The 20,142-nt window shown below is 38.8% G+C and overlaps 1 protein-coding gene across 2 annotated transcripts in view; it reads left to right on the top strand.

Annotated features, from left to right (window-relative positions):
- The window catches only part of CUL4B (cullin 4B), a 49,247-nt gene extending 30,857 nt beyond the window's left edge, over positions 1-18,390 (top strand). For both annotated transcript variants that reach the window (XM_047764348.1, XM_047764349.1), the window contains exons 10-21: positions 776-843; positions 2,012-2,130; positions 2,726-2,918; positions 4,311-4,415; positions 5,048-5,158; positions 5,616-5,701; positions 7,063-7,170; positions 8,216-8,329; positions 9,028-9,133; positions 10,449-10,621; positions 13,029-13,181; positions 16,998-18,390. In XM_047764348.1, the coding sequence (XP_047620304.1) occupies positions 776-843; positions 2,012-2,130; positions 2,726-2,918; positions 4,311-4,415; positions 5,048-5,158; positions 5,616-5,701; positions 7,063-7,170; positions 8,216-8,329; positions 9,028-9,133; positions 10,449-10,621; positions 13,029-13,181; positions 16,998-17,093 (1,432 nt within the window). In that variant the 3' untranslated portion in view covers positions 17,094-18,390. The remainder of the gene's footprint in view (positions 1-775; positions 844-2,011; positions 2,131-2,725; positions 2,919-4,310; positions 4,416-5,047; positions 5,159-5,615; positions 5,702-7,062; positions 7,171-8,215; positions 8,330-9,027; positions 9,134-10,448; positions 10,622-13,028; positions 13,182-16,997) is intronic.
- Positions 18,391-20,142: the final 1,752 nt, after the last annotated feature.

The following is a 20,142-nucleotide window of genomic DNA, read 5'->3' as shown; positions in this document are numbered from 1 at the left end:
TAGCCTTAACCTATGTTGTTGAATCACCTAAGGCTCTTTGGGCATCCCCAAACATGTTAGTAACTATTTTCAGGTGTGACTTGAGACTTTAACAATGTTTTCATAATACAGTTATTGTCCCTAGTTAATTAGATTTAATCAATGATTTGATTATTGGTTATGTGTATGTATTTAGGACAGTAATTTTAAAAAGTTAGAACCTGATGTGATCTTTGAAATGTTGGGTCAATTAAAATTCAGTGGGTGCAGGACTTCCCTGGTGGCCTATAGGTTAACTACAGTGGCGTTTTTACTGCTGCAGCTCTGGTTCAATCCCTGGCCCTGGAACTTCCCCCTATACCTGGGTTCAGCCAACCGAAACAAACATTTTAGGAGTTTCCTTGTAGCTGAGCAGGTTAAGGATATGGTGTTGTTACTGCAGCGCCTCGGTTGCTGCTGTGGCATGGGTTCGATTCCTGGCCTGGGAACTTCCACATGCCACGGGCATTGCCCAAGCAAAACAAAACAAAACAACCCAAATTCAGTGGGTGTTCATAGAAGAAGAAAGTATTTCTGTGCTTTCCTAAATATTACCAACCCAGGAGAACCTGTAAGCAGCATAGATAAATTCTTTACTTTCCTAATAAAAGCAGAGAAATTTGGGGGAAAGCCACAGCAAGACTGTGAAAGTATTTATTTCATGCTGTTAAAAAATTCTGAAATATGATTCCCCCCCCAGGAGAGGCTGTAAATTTTTAGCAAAGTCAAATGTCAATAATTCTAATTTTTTTTGTAGGAAGTCATTAATTGCTACTGTAGAGAAACAACTTCTAGGTGAACACTTAACAGCAATTCTTCAGAAAGGTAATTGGCAATTTATAAATAAGAGATTACTTTTTAAATGATAGCAGCAAACGAGTAGAAAATTTTTAAAGATTGCACCTTTAAAAATTTGCTAGCGTGTGGCTGCATTTCTGAGGATGGATGCAACCCACTTTTCCCTAGTCATCACTGTAAACTTAAGGAGGTGCTTCTTTCCTTAAGATACAGAAAGTAAGATGAGAATACCAATACCAGTAAAGAAACAGTGGGAATTTGGGGATTTTTTATTTTAATTTGTAAGACTACAGTAATAAGGAAAGGCATTTTTTCACTAAAATGTTTCTGTTCCTAGCATATAAAACCAAGCATTTCTTTTTTTTGCTTTTTTTTTTTTTTTTGTCTTTTTAGGGCTGCTGCACCCATGGCATATGGAGGTTCCCAGGCTAGTGGTCCATTTGGAGCTAAGCTACTGGCCTACACCACAGGCAGCACAGCAACACCAGATCTGAGCTGAGTCTACAACCTACACCCCAGCTCACGGCAATGCCGAATCCTTAACCCACTGAGCGAGGCCAGGGATCGAACCTGCAACCTCATGGTTCCTAGTCGGATTCGTTTCCGCTGTGCCATGACGGGAACTCCCAGAACCAAGCATTTCTATTACTCCTAAGTGATCTATGAGGATGTCCTGAATTTTGACAGTGCCACAAATAGGCCAAAGTCTTACCTTTCTTTCCAGTCATCTTTTCTTTTGTGTAAAATATTTTAGAATTTTAATGCAGTTACGCTATTCATTCTGAAAATCAAATGCATTAGAACTTCATTTAAACTTTGCCTATTGGTACATGGGTTTCGATATACCACAGGCCATATCTAATACTCTAAAATATACCTATGTACACTGATGTATATATGGCTGTTACAAATTTGATATGAAGTATATATATGTATTTATGTAAACCAGTTTTTATAAGTTGGTTTATACATGTGATCTGCCATACTAAATAGTAGAAACTGCTATATAATTATTTCTATTTTTATGTAAAGTTTCCTATATTTAGTTTTCATTTGGAAAGGTGACTGTCTCTTTGAGTTTAATTCAGAGCACATATCCATATTAAAATCTAGTATCACAGTAATAATTTAACTTAATTTTCATTAAAATATCTGACGTTTTCACTTTTTTAATAACAAATACTTCAAAATTCAGGTTTAAATAATCTCCTTGATGAAAACCGAATTCAAGATTTATCTCTCCTATATCAACTCTTCAGTAGAGTTCGAGGAGGCGTTCAGGTTCTCTTGCAACAGTGGATTGAATACATTAAGGTATTAACAATTAACCTGGTTTTTTTTTTCTTCTCATGGCTTATCATTTATATATCCAGAGTGCATATCAGCTAGCATTTAGTACTTGTGAGATCCAATTTTTTTTAAGTAATGAGAATTTTGAGAGCAGTCAACCTGAGAATGATAGCTGTGTGGAAAATTAGCAATAAAACAGTTACCTTCTTGATGTCTGATGTGATTTCTAGCTCCGATACTCAGAGCAGTGAATGTGGAGAAAGAAATAGGACCTTTTTTCTATCCAAATTTCTTCCCTTTTTTCAATCTTACACTGAAGGCAGATTGCTATTTTCTAAAAATTCAAAGCTCACTTGTTTAAAAGTAGGGAAAAGACCCTAGACACTTCTATAATAATACCCCATTATGATACTGTATACCCAGTGATCATTCGTTATTTTGTGATTATAGATGAATGGTATTTTTTCACTATTTTTTTCTTTCCTTGACTTCAAAACTCGCTTTATTTTAAGTTTTTTGAGATTTTAAAGTATGTGCTCCTACTTAAAATATGATTTTTGGATTATTTTCATTGTAGATAATTCAATTCTGGTAAAAAGTGGTTATTTCTGTTTTTTAGGCATTTGGTAGCACTATTGTAATTAATCCTGAAAAGGATAAAACCATGGTTCAAGAATTACTGGATTTTAAAGATAAGGTTGACCATATAATTGATATCTGTTTTCTGAAGAATGAAAAATTTATCAACGCCATGAAAGAAGCATTTGAAACATTTATTAACAAAAGACCAAACAAACCTGCTGAACTTATAGGTATTTTTCCAATTCCTTTTCCCAATTATTTACTGTTCTTCTTTTACTCATAAAATTTGAGTTAATCTGAAATTTTGACAAGGTTGTAGCAAATTAACACCTCATTTATTTGGAGTTACTTAGGTGGTGATTTCTAAGACTCTAGATGCAAGGAATAAGTCCTTCAAGCTAAAGAGTACCTCAAAGCCCACATGTCAAACATGATGGTCTTTCTTTGGGACCCTATTTACTTTTATAATAAGTTTTATAGCTGTTTTACAAGCCTACAGCAATTTAGAGGTGGAGGCAGCTTGCTGTTTCTAGAGGCCTAAACATAGGGCTACAGCAATTAGCACAAAATTTGTGCTACAGGAAATAGCAAAAATTATAGTTGCTAGTGAGAAAGGAATAATGTCTAGGATGAAAACAAACCTAATAATCTGGGTCCATTTAGAGAAAAGGGTATGGTATACTGCAGTGCTTCTCAGTTTTTCTTAACTGGGTACCCCTTAATGTCAATGGGAGAGGTACTCGAGAAGGTTCTTTGCCAAAAGGGTAAAATTTTGTTGATCTGCCACTTAAAATTTGCAAATTTTGCTTCCCACTCTGTAATGTATCTGGTTTGTTTTAATAGAAAACTGGTGTTTATAAGGAGTTCCTACTGTGGTGCACTGCGATTATAGATGAATGGTATAGATGAATGGTATCAGACTGGGTTTTTTATCACTATTTTTTTCTTTTCTTGACTTCAAAACAGCTTTATTTTAATTTTTTTGAGATTTTAAAGTTTGTGTACCTATGTAAAATATGATTTTGGGATTATTTTCATTGTAGATAATTTAATTCTGATAAAAAGTGGGTTAAGAATCTGACTGCAGCAGCTTGGGTTGCTGCAGAGGTGTGGGTTCGATCCCCGGCCTGGCGCAGTGAGTTATGAGATCCAGCGTTGCCATAGCTGCAGCTCAGATTTACTCCCTGGCCCAGGAACTTCCATATGCTGTGGGTGTGGCTTTTACAAAAAAAAAAAGAAATAGAAAAAAGTGGTGTTTAAGATTGCCGACCATCAGTATAAAATGGATACTCAAGAAGATGAGCCATGTCTTTCAGGAGCTTTGACAGCCCCAGCACAGGGTATCCCTGCCGGATACCCATTCTAGTAAGCATCAGTATGGTGGAAAGTACATTAGATCTGGAGCCAGAAGATTTGGGTTTGAGTTGACCCTCTGGTATTTATTAGCTCTATGAAATTAAACAAGTCACTTGATCTTGAATTTGGAGACTTTTTAAAAATGCATGTATACCTGTGAAGTGTTGAAAAACTCAGTATATCATACTCCTATTTAGGAATATATAGTGACCAGTACTTCATGGATGCTCATGATCACTAAACAATAAACTTTCCCCCCATTTTAGCTAAGTATGTAGATTCAAAGCTTCGTGCAGGAAACAAAGAAGCTACAGATGAAGAACTTGAGAAAATGTTGGATAAGATTATGATTATATTTAGATTTATCTATGGTATGTATTTTTGTTTTAGTATTTTTCTTTTAAAACAAAACACTCAACAGAGAAACTAGAGAGTATAATCAATCTGGAAGGTATATTTATTTGGGAGTTAGATATTTAAAATTCTATAATATTTCTTGCATTTAATTTATTGGGATACTCGAGGAATATTACTTAATTGCCTTGTGCTTTGACTTTTCTACTATAAAGAACCTTGAGGAATTCCCTAGTGCCTTAGCAGGTTAAGGAATCGGCATTGTCACTGCTTTAGCTCAGGTCGCTCCTGTGGTTTGGGTTCAGTGCCTGGCGTGGGAACTTCCACATGTGTCTGTTGGGGGTGGGGGAAAAAAACCTTGAATTGTGCTACTCGTTTTAATCTCTAGAGTACTGATTCTAAAGCTAATAGTCGACTAAAGCTTTTCTAAAGAAAAGTTGATTCAGTCTTCATTCTTTACAGCAAAGAACTTTTGAAATGTCTGGCACAAAAATCTACCTGTAATGTTTCTTGTATTTAGCAGACGTGGGTAAATGTATAAATTTAAATAACTTGGAGAAATGGTGTTATTAAGCACTCTGAAGCAATTTTCTCAGAACCTTTTGTTGAAATATTTACTATGAGAGTTGTGTTTTATTATTTAACATAGGCAAGGATGTTTTTGAGGCCTTCTATAAGAAAGATTTAGCCAAGCGCCTTTTAGTTGGAAAGAGTGCATCTGTAGACGCTGAAAAATCAATGCTGTCCAAACTTAAGCATGGTATGTTTGTCATTCTCTATGTTCCTTTTCTTCTTTGATGTCTGAGGGGAAATGTTAAGCTTAATTTTTATTCTTTCAGTCAGTTGTCTCTTTTGTCAATCATTGTATGTTTGTATGATGAAAACATAAAGTGAGTAAGCTTATGAGGTTTCCAACCTATTTACACAAACAGCTGTTGTGATTTTTTAAAAAAATAAAGCATTGTTCTTATTTTTAGCATTTGTATAAAAATTTCCCATTTATCTTATGCCTAAATAGTAGATAAGGTTACTACAGGATTAAAGATTTGATTCTGAATTAGTGGGGCATACACTTTGGGGTAAGGACTTCTTTATTCTTAGGAATAGTTACAGGTCATATTTCATGCTAAAGTAAATTTTATATTTCATGTTTTTTATTCTAAATTCTTTGTTTTTACCACTTTAAAATACTGTAAATATACAAACATCTTTAATAGAATGTGGAGCTGCTTTCACCAGCAAACTTGAAGGAATGTTTAAAGACATGGAACTTTCTAAAGACATCATGATTCAATTCAAACAGGTAAAAGTGAGTTAAACTCTTAGTTAATTCCTTGAACTTAAAATGTATTTAGTTATCTCCTTGCTGTGGTTTGTACTGAAGAGGATCAATAGAAACATGTATTTGCTGTAAATACTTCATAGCAACTTAGATGATATTCACAGTAGAGGAAAAAAACACCAATGAGGAGTTCCCGTCGTGGCGCAGTGGTTAACAAATCCAGCTAGGAACCATGAGGTTGCAGGTTCGATCCCTGGCCTTGCTCAGTGGGTTAAGGATCCGGCGTTGCTGTGAGCTGTGGTGTGGGTTGCAGATGCAGCTCGGATCCTGCATTGCTGTGGCTCTGGCGTAGGCCGGTGGCTACGGCTCCCATTGGACCCCTAGCCCGGGAATCTCCATATGCCGTGGGAGCGGCCCTAGAAAAGGCAAAAAAAAAAAAAAAAAACCACCAATGAAATGTAAGTATATTTGACCCACTTCAAAATTTATTCTCAGTATACACCTAAGATAACATAGAAATGAAATGTATTGAGCAGAAACCAGAGCAAGAAAAGCTATAGCTAGTGAAAAACAGGGCTTCCAGCGTCTAATCACTATTGGTGAGTTGCATGTTCAAGCTGGTGATAGGGTGGTTTTGTAAGGCCTTAGAGGACATTGGGAATGAAAAGCCAGATCCATGGTTTTTGCGGATGTTGTTAGGAAGTGGTTTTGAAATATTTAAGAGCATAAGTAATAGTGATAGCAAATTGGATTTTCCACTCCTGGGGTTTTGATAATGACGTATTTACCACTGTATTCCAGTGGCGGGAAATGAGAGAGAGGAGGACTCAAGTGAAAGGTCATGGTCGGTAGGATCATGGGTCCTCTAATAGCTATAGAATAGGGTTTATCTGCTTTGCCCTTTCCTCTTCCTTTACCACTTCAGGTCATCCCTGCAGCAGGTAGTTGAGCAAGTAAAAAACTGGAGAATTGGGCTGGCTGGTAGGGTGAGGAGTGTGGAGTGCTTCCAAGTGTTCCAAGCCACATACAGGTCTCCAAAGGTGAAGACTATAGGTGGTATGGGATTTTTTTTCTCCATTCTTTTCTCCATACCACCATAGCCCAGTCATCTGTGAGAAATCATTTAAGTTGTTAATGCCTCTAACAGAGTCACGTGATCCTTGTGTACCATTGTAGCAAAATGTTACCCAGTGCGCTTTGCTTGTGCATTTAATATAGGCTTTATTTATAGTTCTTTTAATAGTTACTTTTTATATCAAAAGGTGGTCAGTATTCACATGTAATTTTGTAATAGAGAACTTCTTAAATGGTCATTATTATGGCATGAAATGTATATACTTTTATTTTTTAAGATCTCAGTATGCTTGTTGATCTTATTGTAGTATATGCAGAACCAGAACGTACCTGGGAATATTGAATTAACTGTGAATATCCTAACAATGGGTTATTGGCCAACATATGTGCCTATGGAAGTCCATTTACCACCAGAGGTAAGAGTTGCTGTTAAGGATTTAATAAGCATATTTTTATTTATATTGCTCATACTTTTATCATTAGAGCATAGCTAAAGATGCCAAGTTTCTGGGTTCAAGGCCAGTTTCCTTGACTCTTCTTTCAGTTTCTCAGGTTTTTTCCATAACTGCCCAGCTCTCAAAAATTCTTGCCCAAGAGTTCCCATCCTGGCTCAGTAGTAGCAAATCCTACTAGTATCCATGAGGACGTGGGCTCAATCCCTGGCATCATCCAGTGGGTTGGGGATCCAGCATTGCCGTGAGCTATAGTATAGGTCGCAGACGTGGCTCGGATCCTGTATTGCTGTGGCTGTGGTGTAGGCCAGCAGCTGTAGCTCCGATTAAACCCCTAGTCTGGGAACTTCTATATGCCTCAGGTGTGGCCCTAAAAAGACAAAAAAAAAAAGAAAAGAATTCTTTCCCATATATCACCCAAGGAGTTGGATTGCTGAGTGATGGGTACTTGAGTAAATCCATCCTAATTCCTGGGGAAATGTCTTAACCCAGGGCTGAAGCTTAGAAAAGGAGTTAAGGCTAAAGAGATAGATACTGAAAGTCCTCCATGGAGATGATTATGGAAGTCTAGGGAGCAGATTGACTCATTAAGAGGAGAATGTGGAAGCAAGAAGGACAAGGCTAAGATAGAACTTTGGAAATGGCTCACATTTGTCAGGTGGTAGGAAGAGGTACCTGTAAAGGAAACCAATGAAGAAGCAATAGTGTGATAAAGGAACCAGCATGGTGCAGAGGCACAAAAGACATTGGAGGTGAATATTTCAAAAGAGGGGATGATATAATTTTGCAGATAGATCAGAGAGTCTAAAGACTGATTAATGTCATTCAGTGTGGTAGTTGTTACCTTACATGAAAGTGATCAGTGGACTTGCTAGGTATAGTCTTAAAAACTTCCAGAAATTTGTTTAAAAAAAAAAACTTCCAGAAATTTGTACACATAAGATAAAGAGTGGTGAATGTGATTGTTGGATACAGAGCTGAAGTAAAGTTTTTATTTTATTTATTGTAGATGGTAAAACTTCAGGAGATTTTCAAGACATTTTACCTAGGTAAACATAGTGGCAGGAAACTTCAGTGGCAATCAACCCTAGGACATTGTGTGCTAAAGGCAGAATTTAAGGAGGTAAGTGGATGTTCCCCAAACATAGTTTCACCTTCATCTTTGATATTGAGGTGAACCCTCTTAACTTAAAGGCTTAAGGTTTATTTTTATAAATTGATCATAAATATCTACATGACATAGTGATAGCTTGTCATGGCTTTGTATGTGAGAATGTGGTCTTTGCTACACTCGATTTGGCCCTGCTGCAAAACCAAAACCAATAACCCTTTTCCCCCACGTCCTTTTCCACACCCGTGGATGCAAATTTCATGCTACCACTTCCTGACAGGAAACTTCTCTTCTTGTTGCTGGGAGCTAGAGAGTAGAGTAGGCGTTAAGGGGAACAGTTCTCATATCTAATTTCAAAAAATTCCTGCAGCTTTTCATGACTAATCGCACTCAAGTCAAAAAATGCATTGAAGTAGTGATTTTTTTTTTTTTTTTTTTTGCTGCTCATGGTAAATATCTGTAATGGCACATAAGTCTGAGTTATTAATTTTCATAAACTTTGTTATTCTGTTTTAATTACAAGGTCACCCAATCCTTCTGTTTTAGATAGGACCATACCAAAACCCTACACTGAACATACTGACTCTTTTCTGGATAATATTAATCTGTGTTTCTCAATCAACTAATTGAAAAATGCTTTTCCTGTAAGAGATTAGTTATGTGATTAATTTTTTTTTTTAGTGATGGCTAAACTCTTGTTTCTCCAACAGGGTAAAAAAGAACTCCAGGTCTCTCTTTTTCAAACACTGGTGCTGCTAATGTTTAATGAGGGAGAGGAGTTCAGTTTAGAAGAGATCAAGCAGGCTACTGGAATAGGTTTGTATTGAATCATCTTATTAGCAAGCATTATTCAGTGTCCACTATTTTCACCCCACTTGCTTAAGAGCTCTGAGGGACTATAAAGGAATAATCCCTATGCTTAGTACCCATAATATAACAATGGGGAAGGGGGAGATGACACTTGAAATAATTTCACAACCAATAAGTACCAATCTGTGGTGCTGATGCAGTATGTTAGGAGTTTAGTGAAATGAGGTAACTGTGGACTGGAGTAATTAGGAAAGCTTCATGAAGGAAGTGAGACTTGACCTAGGCTTTCAGATTTCAGTTAGGAAGAAGGCATATGTTACAAAGGCATAGAATAGTAAGATACAAAGTTAGGAAAGATATGGTGAGCCAGCATACATTGTAGGATCTCAAGTGTGTGCCATGATGGAAGTGACTTATTTGGGCAGCTTGCCTAGAATCAATAGAGAGTAGGACAGCTTGGAGGATAAAGAGATTCCAGTCCAGGAGTTCCCGTCGTGGCGCAGTGGTTAACGAATCCGACTAGGAACCATGAGGTTGCAGGTTCGGTCCCTGCCCCTGCTCAGTGGGTTGACGATCCGGCGTTGCCATGGGCTGTGGTGTAGGTTGCAGACGCGGCTCAGATCCCGCGTTGCTGTGGCTCTGGTGTAGGCCAGTGGCTACAGCTCCGATTCGACCCCTAGCCTGGGAACCTCCATATGCTGCGGGAGTGGCCCAAGAAATAGCAACAACAACAACAACAACAACAACAAAAAAGACAAAAAAAAAAAAAGAGAGATTCCAGTCCAGAAGCTAGTGAGATAATTCAGTCATAATGTGATAAAGGGCTTAGACTAGAATGAGACCAATGAGAAGAGAGAAGGGCATCTTTAAGGAAGCAACTACTAGGTAGTGGAGGATGAAAGAAAGGGAAGAGTTAAAAGATGATTCCAGGGTTTCTCACCAGAATAGGTTGGTAGCTTCATGACCAACAATTGGAAAGAAAACAGTTTTATGGGGAAGAGGATGAATAAAATGTTGGAAATACTGGAGTTGATGATAGTAAAATAGCCAGGTAGAGGTACCCTTTAAATGAGGGACTAGGAAAAAGTGGGACGTCATTTCTGAAGATGCAGTGGTTACCCACATGGAATGATAATTGAAGCCTTTAGAGGTCAATCAGAAAAAGGCCATTGGATAGAACAAAGAGGAAGTTGTTCATGACCTTGGGGGAAAAGGAAACAGTTTTAATAAAGGGATGGGGTAGAAGCTAGATTGAGGTTGAATATGGTTGTTCATGTTGATGACCTAGTAACAAATAACTGAGCCACTCTTTCTTCTTCAGAGGATGGAGAGTTAAGGAGAACACTGCAGTCATTGGCCTGTGGCAAAGCTAGAGTTCTGGCAAAAAATCCAAAGGGTAAAGATATTGAAGATGGTGACAAGTTCATTTGTAATGATGATTTCAAGCACAAACTTTTCAGGATAAAGATCAATCAAATTCAGATGAAAGAAACGGTATTTCTTTTGCATTCTCCTCATCCTAATGTACTGGAATTATATGTGTTCATAATAAAGACTTGTAAAGAAGAGTTTAGCCTAGAAGACTACCACTGACATTAACATCTGTGCTTATATCTAGCTCACTGTATTTCAGTTTTTGATTTTGCAGGTTTTGGGATAGGGAGGTATACACAGTTGGGCCTCATACTCAACATAATTTTATATCCTGCTCTTTGGTTGTTTAACATTAAATCCTTAGAATTTTTTTTTTCTTTTTTCTTTTTTTTTGGGGGGGGGTACCCTCACCCCTAACATGTGGAAGTTCCAAGGCTAGGGGTTGCATCAGAGCTACAGCTGCCAACCTACACCACAGGCACAGCAACGTGGGCCCGAGTCGTGTCTGTGACCTATACCACCACAGCTCACGGCAACTCCAGATCCCTAACCCAATGAGCGAGGCCAAGGATTGAACCCACATCCTCATGGATACCAGTTGGGTTCTTAATCTGCTGAGCCACAATAGGAATTCCCTAAATCCTTGGAATTTTTCCATGCCATTAAACATCTTTTAAAATGGCACACAGACCTTGCCAGCACTAAAGATTATGTTTTCTTTTTTCAATCTTTTGCCAACTTGCTTGGTGAAAAATTGGAATGATATAGTTAGTATTTCTTTGATTAACAGTGAATATTTTGTTTTTTGTCATTTGAATTTGCAAGATACTTTTATTAAAGAAACCAACAACTGCAGCATTTTCTTGAAACCAGTTGGTTTCAATTCCGACAACATTTAATGCAATTCTTGAGAAAAAGTTTTGGAGTTCCTGTCATGGCGCAGCGGAAACAAATCCGACTATGAACCGTGAGGTTGCGGGTTCAATCCCTGGCCTCTCTCAGTGGGTTAAGGATCCGATGTTGCTGTGAGCTGTGGTGTGGGTCGCAGATATGGCTTGGATGCTGAGTTGCTGTGGCTGTGGTGTAGGCCGGCAGCTGCAGCTCCGATTCGACCCCTAGCCTGGGAACCTCCATATGCCACAGGTGCAGCCCTAAAAAAAGAAGACCAAAAAAAAAAAAAAGAGAAAGTTTTAACGTGAGACAGAGGTCAGTATCACAAACAAGTTCCTGTCTTGTTCACGTTCACATCAAAGGTGTGATACTCCCTTAGATAACTATGTCCTTTCAAAAGAAGTGTGTTGTATCAGAAAGAAACTGACTACAAAAAAGCCCAAATTATTCTTTCAATTTAGGTGCTAAAGCATTAAAACACCTAGGTGCTTTAGCATTAAAATTGGTTAACTGGGGTTCCCATCATGGCTCTGTGGAAACGAATCTGACTAGCATCCATGAGGACACAGGTTTGATCCCTGGCCTTGCTCAGTGGATTAAGGATCCGGCATTACCATGAGGTGTGGTGTAGGTCGCAGATGCGGCTCGGATCCTGAGTTGCTGTGGCTGTGGTGGAGGCTGGCAGTTGCAGCACCGATTCAACCCCTAGCCTGGGAACTTCCATATGCCGCAAGTGTGGCCCTAAAAAGCAAAAAAAAAAAAAAAAAAGGTTAACTGATTTCTTTTTTTTTTTCTCTTTTGTCTCTTTTGTTCTTTGTACCAGTGGCATATGGAGGTTCCCAGGCTAGGGGTCTACAGCTGCCAGCCTATGCCAGAGCCACAGCAATGCCTACACCACAGTTCACGTCAACGCTGAGTGGCGTTCAGATCCTGAACCCACTGAGCGAGGCCAGGGGATCGAACCCTCAACCCCATGGTTCCTAGTCAGATTCGTTTCCACTGTGCCACAATAGGAACTCCAATTTCTGAACACGTAAATTTCTAACTGTCCTTCAGATTTATAGGTTAAAAATTTTTTTTTTAATTTTAAAGTTTGACTCTGAAAGTTCCCTTGTAATAGCACTGGTTAAGGATCCAGTGTAGCTACAGCTGTGGCACAGGCCACAGCCACAGCATGAATTTGATCCCTAGCCCAGGAACTTCCATGTGCCTTGGGTATAGCTGGATAGTATCATACCCTGAGTCAGGTGTCAGAGTCAATCACTTTTACAGGTAAGCTAATGTCATATAGAAATCTGGTCAGTAACTTCTGACATATTTAATTTTTTGAGAATAGCTTAAAAGAAAATGATAAATTCTGCATCAGCTGTTTATTTCTAGGAAAGCAACTCAAAGATAAGGTCTTTTTCTATTAACTAATATTGGCATTACTTCATTGGTACAGGGCAATATAATTAGGACAGAAAAGAGTTGTTTGTAGGGTTTTTTCCTCTCTTTGTCTGTATTTATAAGGTTTCTTTTGATAATTCAGCATATTTAAAGCATTAACTGTGTTATGTCCCTAAAATGTACAATTTGTATAGGTAATCAAGTTTCACTTCAAGTACAGTTTCTAAGTTTAAAACTTTTTTGTTAGGTTGAGGAACAAGCAAGCACTACAGAAAGAGTATTTCAAGACAGACAGTATCAAATTGATGCTGCAATTGTTCGAATTATGAAGATGAGAAAGACACTTAGCCACAATCTCCTTGTTTCAGAAGTGTACAACCAGTTGAAATTTCCAGTAAAGGTAGGTATTTCTCTGTTTTCTTACTGAGCTGCTTATATATAAAAATTACATTGAGGAGTTCCCGTCGTGGCGCAGTGGTTAACGAATCCGACTAGGAACCATGAGGTTGAGGGTTCGATCCCTGCCCTAGCTCAGTGGGTTAACGATCCGGCGTTGCCGTGAGCTGTGGTGTAGGTTGCAGACACGGCTCAGATCCCGTGTTGCTGTGGCTCTGGCGTAGGCTGGTGGCTACAGCTCTGATTGGACCCCTAGCCTGGGAACCTCCATATGCCATGGGAGTGGCCCAAGAAATGGCAAAAAGACAAAAAAAAAAAAATTACATTGAGCTTGCTATGTATAACAATTAGATTTTTCAGGAGTTCCCTGGTAGCTCAGTGGATTAAGGATCTGGTGTTGTCACTGTAGCAGCTCAGGTTGCTGCTATAGCACGGGTTCAGTCCCTGATCCAGGAACTTCCACATGCCTAGGGATCAGCCAAAAAAATTATATTTTTTAGAAATGAATCTTACAAACATAGAATAAAACCTAAAGACCATTTGAACAGACAATTTTCATTTCTCATTCATGCTCGTATATGATTCAGAAGAATCCTTTATTGGCATATGGGGGCACCTGTGACAAAAGGGGGAAAACAGTTTATAAAAGTTCTTGTACCTGAAAGTTTAGTTGCTGAGTAAAATTTTCAAATTCATTGACTTAATTTTTTTTTGAGCTTCTTTGTTATTTTTGCTATCTTTTTTCTTCTTAAAATATCTTGCTGTTTGACAGATTTTGGGGTTTTTTTTTTTTCTTTTTGCCATTTCTTGGGCCGCTTCCTCGGCATATGGAGGTTCCCAGGCTAGGGGTCAAATTGGAGCTGTAGCTACCGGCCTACACCACAGCCACAGCAACTCGGGATCTGAGCCGCATCTGTAACCTACACCATAGCTCACGGCAGTGCCGGATCCTTAACCCACTGAGCAAGGCCAGGGATCGAACCCGAAACCTCATGGTTCCTAGTTGGATTCGTTAACCACTGAGCCTCGACGGGAATGCCTGTTTTAGGTTTTTTTTAATGGCCAAACTTGTGACATACGCAAGTTCCTGGGCCAGGGATTGAATCTGAGCCCACTGTACCAGGCCAGGGATCAAACCCAAGCTTCCACAGCAACCTGAGCTGCAGTCAGATTCTTAACCCACTGTGTCTGCCACAGCAGGAACTCCAGATTTAGTTATTTTAATTGAGTCAAGTCTTCTTTATAAGTGTCCATTAAAAACTATACAAATAGGAGTTCCCATCCTGTTGTGGTGCAGCAGAAACAATCCAACTGGGAACCATGAGGTTTTGGGTTCAATCCCTGGCCTTGCTCAGTGGATTAAGGATCTGGCATTGCCGTGAGTCGTGGTGTAGGTCGCAGACATGGCTCGAATCTGGCGTTGCTGTGGCTGTGGCGTAGGCCAGCAGCTACAGCTCTGATTACACCCCTAGCCTGGGAACCTCCATATGCCACAGGAGCGGCCCTAGAAAAGCCAAAAAGCCAAAAACAAAACAAAACAAAAACCATACAAATACCAGTCATCACTAGGCGTCTTTTTAAAAGCTTAGGCAATAGTTCTAGCAAACTGAAATTAGTCATCACATAGACATATTCCAATATAATGCCCAGTAATAAAGTTCCTTAGACAGTGTGGTGTTGTACTGGACCGTATCTCATGTTTTAGGAGATTCCCAAAGTCTTATGATAATAACCACTTGGTAGAGTTTGGATAGACTCCTGACTATTAGGGTTCTCATGAGCTTTGGGACTAGGTAAGTCATTTCATCTTTTTTAGCTTTTTTCCCCTTTTGTAAAATGGAGAAGATAGTAGTACTTAACATTGTAGGATTATTGTGAAGCTTAAATAAGATAGTATATGTAAAAAACTTTACACTGGGCTTGGCATGTAAGTGCTCATTAACTGTTAATGCTAATAAGGTAGGCTTTCTCTCTTCACCAAATCTAATACTGCCTCCTCATTACCACACTTTGACCCTCAGGCTCTGCTTAACAATCATTTTACCTTCAGTCAGTGAGATCACTAATGCTAGTTAGGGAAATTTAGAGGATCACTGTAATAAACATTGTACTGATTTTCTAGTTCTTTTACCATAATTAAGGGAGTGTTACTTTGATTTTCAAACCTTGGAATTCAGACTTTTTTTTTGCACCTGCAGCATATGGAGGTTCCCAGGCTAGGGGTCAAATAGAATCTGTAGCTGCTGGTCTATGCCACAGCCACAGCCACGTCAGATCCGAACTGTGTCTACAACCTACACCACAGCTCATGGCAATGCCGGATACTTAACCCACTGAACAAGGCCAGGGATCAAACCTGCATCCTCATGGATGCTAGTTGGATTCATATCCCCTGAGCCATGACGGGAACTCCAGAATTCAAACTTCTGATAAAATTATGGCTGTAATTTTGGCTGCCGCATTAAACTACTTTCCCTCTTGACCTTTCTCGATCAAGTGGCCAATTTACACAATATGAAAAACTGTCAGCAAGCAAGATTATATTCTTTTTATAGGCTAGATACAAAAGACAGTGGAATTTTGTTACCCAAGAGCTAAGAATGCAATCATGTGAACAAACTATAAGCTTTTTCAATGATTTTTCAACAAGTAGGATTCAAAACTTCAAATCATTTACTACAGGTAACAGTTAAATCTTAAATTAAACCTGATTGTGAAGATCTGAATTATGAATGATACTTCACTTATCAAACCATTTGTTGTAGCATTCTTTTTTTTTTCTTTTTTCTTTTTATGGATAGACCTATGGCATGTGGAAGTTCCCAGGCTAGGGGTCAAATCAGATCTGTAGCTGCCAGCCTATACCACAGCAATGGCAACATAGGATCCAAGCTGCATCTATGACCTACACCTCAGCTCGAAGCAACTCTGGATCCTTAACCTACTGAGCAAGGCCAGGGATCAAACCCACATCCCATGAATACTGGTTGGGTTCTTAACCCTCTGAGCCACAATGGTAAATCCTACATTTCTTTCATTTTTGGCCACGCCTGTGGCATGTGGAAGTTCCCAGTTCAGGGATCAAACCTGCACCACCGCAGTGACCCAAGCTGTTGCAGTGACAACACCAGATCCTTAACCCACTGAGCCACAAGGGAACTTCCCACAGTACATTTGTTTTTTAATTTATAAAAATGCAACCTGAGAACCAGTTTTTGTCCAAATTTAGGGTTTACTGAGGAGTTCCTATTGTGGTTCTGCAGGTTACTGACCCAACTAGTATCCATGAGGATGCCAGTTTGATCCCTGGCTTTGCTCAGTGGGTTAAAGATCCAGCTTTGCCGTGAGCTGTGGTATAGGTTGCAGATGCAGCTCAGATCTGGCATTGCCGTGGCTGTGCTGTATAGGCTGGCAGCTGCAGCTTTGATTTGATCTCTGGCCTAGGAACTTCCATATGCCACAAGTGCGGCCCTAAAAAAGAGAAAAAAAAATTAAGGAGATTTAGGAGTTCCCATGTGGCTCAGCGGATTGAGGACCCAACATAGTGTCCATGAAGATATGGGTTCAGTCCTTGGTCACACTCAGTGGGTTAAGGATCTGTCATTGCCATAAGCTGCTGCATGGGTCACAGATGAACCTTGGATCCAGTGTTACTGAGGCTGTGGCATAGGCCTGCAGCTGCTCCCATTCACTTCCTAGCTGGCGAGATTAAATACACAAATCAGTGAGCCAGAACTGTTCTTTTTTTAATGGGGTGTTGATAAATGAGCTTGAGCCAGTGATTATGAGCTCTGTACTGAAAATTTGCCTTTTCTTATAGCCTGCTGATCTTAAGAAGAGAATAGAATCCTTAATTGACCGGGACTACATGGAAAGAGATAAAGAAAACCCAAACCAGTACAATTATATTGCATAAAATGGCCTTGAAGCATTTGGTGTCACATGCAGTAGCCAGTGGATAAACTAACCTGTTATTATTTGACTTCTTTTATACTACCAATGACCAAATGAAGCAGTGTAATGGAAATAGTTGAGTGACTTTTCAGCGGTTAACATGCCCATTTAAAGAGTAATACTTACCTTTAAGAAGAATGTTGTTGAACTCTTTGCATGTTATTTAGTATGATGTGCAGGAAATTCTTAAGAAAGTACCTGGTCTTCATGATTCCTATTTGGAACTGGGGAAGAGGTCCCTATGGCTATTAAAAAAGGAGGAGGGGGGGTTCTTGTACACCATTAATTATGAAGCAAACGGTTTATTTGCTTAAAATGTCATTTAAAGATACTTAAACTGCATGCAAACTTTATTTACTGTACAGAGTTCTGGATGTATTTATCAAATAGAAAAACCACCCTGGACTTGGTTGTTCACCTGTTTTGTGATTTCCCTTGAAGAGAAAAATAAGTTGTCATCGCTGTTGGTATTTTACTAAGTAATGTTCTGTTACACTGAAAGGGATGTTTTTTAAAAAGTTTATTTGGAAACAAATTTTCAACTAGAGGGACAGTTGCTTACATAATCTCTTGTAAATACACATCCTAAAATGTTACAGTTATGACTATGGGATGTGTGTATATGGCTCAGCCCTGAGTTTACTGTGCTGATTAACAGGTACTTATAAAAATAGCTGAAATGGAAAATTGCTGATCAGTTGTACTAGAAGAACATGGTAGGAAAGAAAAATCAAACTCTTCATATTAAAAATGAATACAATATGAACATCATAAAAGAGACCAAAACCCACATGTTTATAACTTTTTACAAGAGCAAAGATTCATAAACTAGTTTTCAACTTCCTTTAGACTTTAACGTTGCTTGGAGAGTTTTGTCTTTAACTTGGACCAATTGTAGATTGTTGCAGGCTTCCTGGGATTTAGCATTCCTATTTTCTCTACCAAAGTTTTTTTTGAAAGCACCCAACTCTCCATTTTGTTGGCATATAAGCCTTTTCCTATCATCCTTATTTTAATTTCCCAAACCCCTAGATAGAACTAGATCCTCCCTCATCTCCCCTATACACTCCCTAGTTGGGAATTTCAAATTCTGTATTATGCTGATCATATTCCTTTCAAAATTGCTTGAAGAGTTCTCTCATAGCCACTGGACACCTACTGTTAAGGGGGAATGTCCTAGGATTGTTCATACATAGAAAATAGCAAGAGTATTGTTTTTCAAATCGATAATGTGAGTAAAAGGCTTCTCTTTGCCATCAGTGGTTTTTTTGTTTTTGTGTTTTGTTTTGGGAGGGTTTTGTTTTTGCTTCCTTGTTTGTTTTTCCTTGAAGCTTTGAAGGGAATTGATCTTGGAGGAGAAGCAAATTTTTTTCAATATTTTTTTAATCAGAACTACTTTAATGCTTTTTGCAACAGTGTATATCCTTGACTATTTGAGCCTTTAAGAATACCTAGGTCAAAACCCTCTAGTGAGGAGACTTTTGGCTCTTGTGTTTGCTACTGATTGTCTTCTTGAGTTCTCAAAGACCAATGACCAGCTATTATTTTTTAAAAGTTGCCTGTTTTCTTTGTAATTGCATCAACTTGCACACTGTTGTCTAACAATATGTGGTATTTAGAATGCCTTCCTAATTATTTTTGAGCGGCCGTTGCCTGTATCTTTTTAGTTCTTCCCTGGTTTCCTTACGTGAGCTCATCTGACAAGGAAATGCAACTCTTTTGTTTGTCCTCTCCATACTAGACCATCTATGTCAGTGTTCTAACTCATCCCTGATGGTCTCTGAGATACATAGACTATTCCACCAGACTCCATGGTTACTCTTAAGGAATTTTTAGGTAAAATTGGTCCTATTAGGAGACTCATCTTTGTTATCTTGAAAGCTGGTCCCTTCCCTGAGGCTCTTAATTTTTTGAAAACTTGATACTATTTCAGCTGAAAAAATTGGCAAGACTAAAACACAACTTGAGGGGAGCTGTTTAAGAAATTAAAAAGTAATCACAAACAACATTGGGTAATTGTGACTTTCAGTTCTGTATCAGTTGAATTTTTGTGCTCTTTTCCCTGTGTACGTGGTGGTTCTATTTTTCTCCAATAAAACTTTTATTTAAAAAAAGTTCTGGAAAAGATCTTTAAAATTAAAATATTGTAAGAAAGTTATAAAGCCAGAGAACTTAAAATCTAATGATTTCTTTAATGAATTCGCAGTTGTCAATTTTGTTATTTTTTAAATTTCTTTTTAATTTTTGTGATGGTTTAATTATATGCTATAGGAGTGTGGAGAGGAGAGTATGGTAAAGGGTGATTCCCAGGAATCTTCAAGGTGAGTATTTATTCTTAAATGTCATATTTTAGAAATATTATGCACAAGTATGAACATTGTTTCATCTAAATCCTCAAAGTCAAATAGTTTCATAAAGTCAGTATGAAACTAGTCTAGATTTAAGTTGAAGGGGGAATAAAAGACTAAATGAGTACTTTTGTTTTTGTTATGACACTTGATCTACCTTTTCTGTTAATGTGAGTTCTGGGCCATATACGCTCAAGTAAGATGTTCCTTGTGAACCTTATCAAACCGGAAATCAGTAAGCTTTTTTTTTTTTTTGCTTTTTAGAGCCACACCTGTGGCATATGGAAGTTCCCAGGCTAGGAGTCTAATCGGAGTTACAGCTGCCGGCCTACACCAGAGCCACAGCAATGCAGGATCCAAGCTGCATCTGCAACCTACACCACAGCTCACGGCAATGCCGGATCCTTGACCCACTGAGCAAGGCCAGGGATTGAACCCGAAACATCACGGTTCCTCCTCGGATTTGTTTCTGCTGTTCCACGATGGGAACTCCTTTTTTTGGTCTTTTTGTCTTTTCTAGGGCCGCACCCTCGGCATATGAAGGTTCCCAGGGTAGGGGTCGAATCGGCGCTGTGGCTGCCAGCCTACGCCATAGCCACAGCAACGCTGGATCCTTAACCCACTGAGCAAGGCCAGGGATCGAACCCACAACCTCATGGTTCC

The sequence above is a fragment of the Phacochoerus africanus genome, chromosome X, assembly GCF_016906955.1.
Source record: "Phacochoerus africanus isolate WHEZ1 chromosome X, ROS_Pafr_v1, whole genome shotgun sequence".
NCBI lineage: Eukaryota > Metazoa > Chordata > Mammalia > Artiodactyla > Suidae > Phacochoerus > Phacochoerus africanus.
Note: the sequence above shows the minus strand (reverse complement) of the source record. Positions and strands in the feature narration are given on the sequence as shown.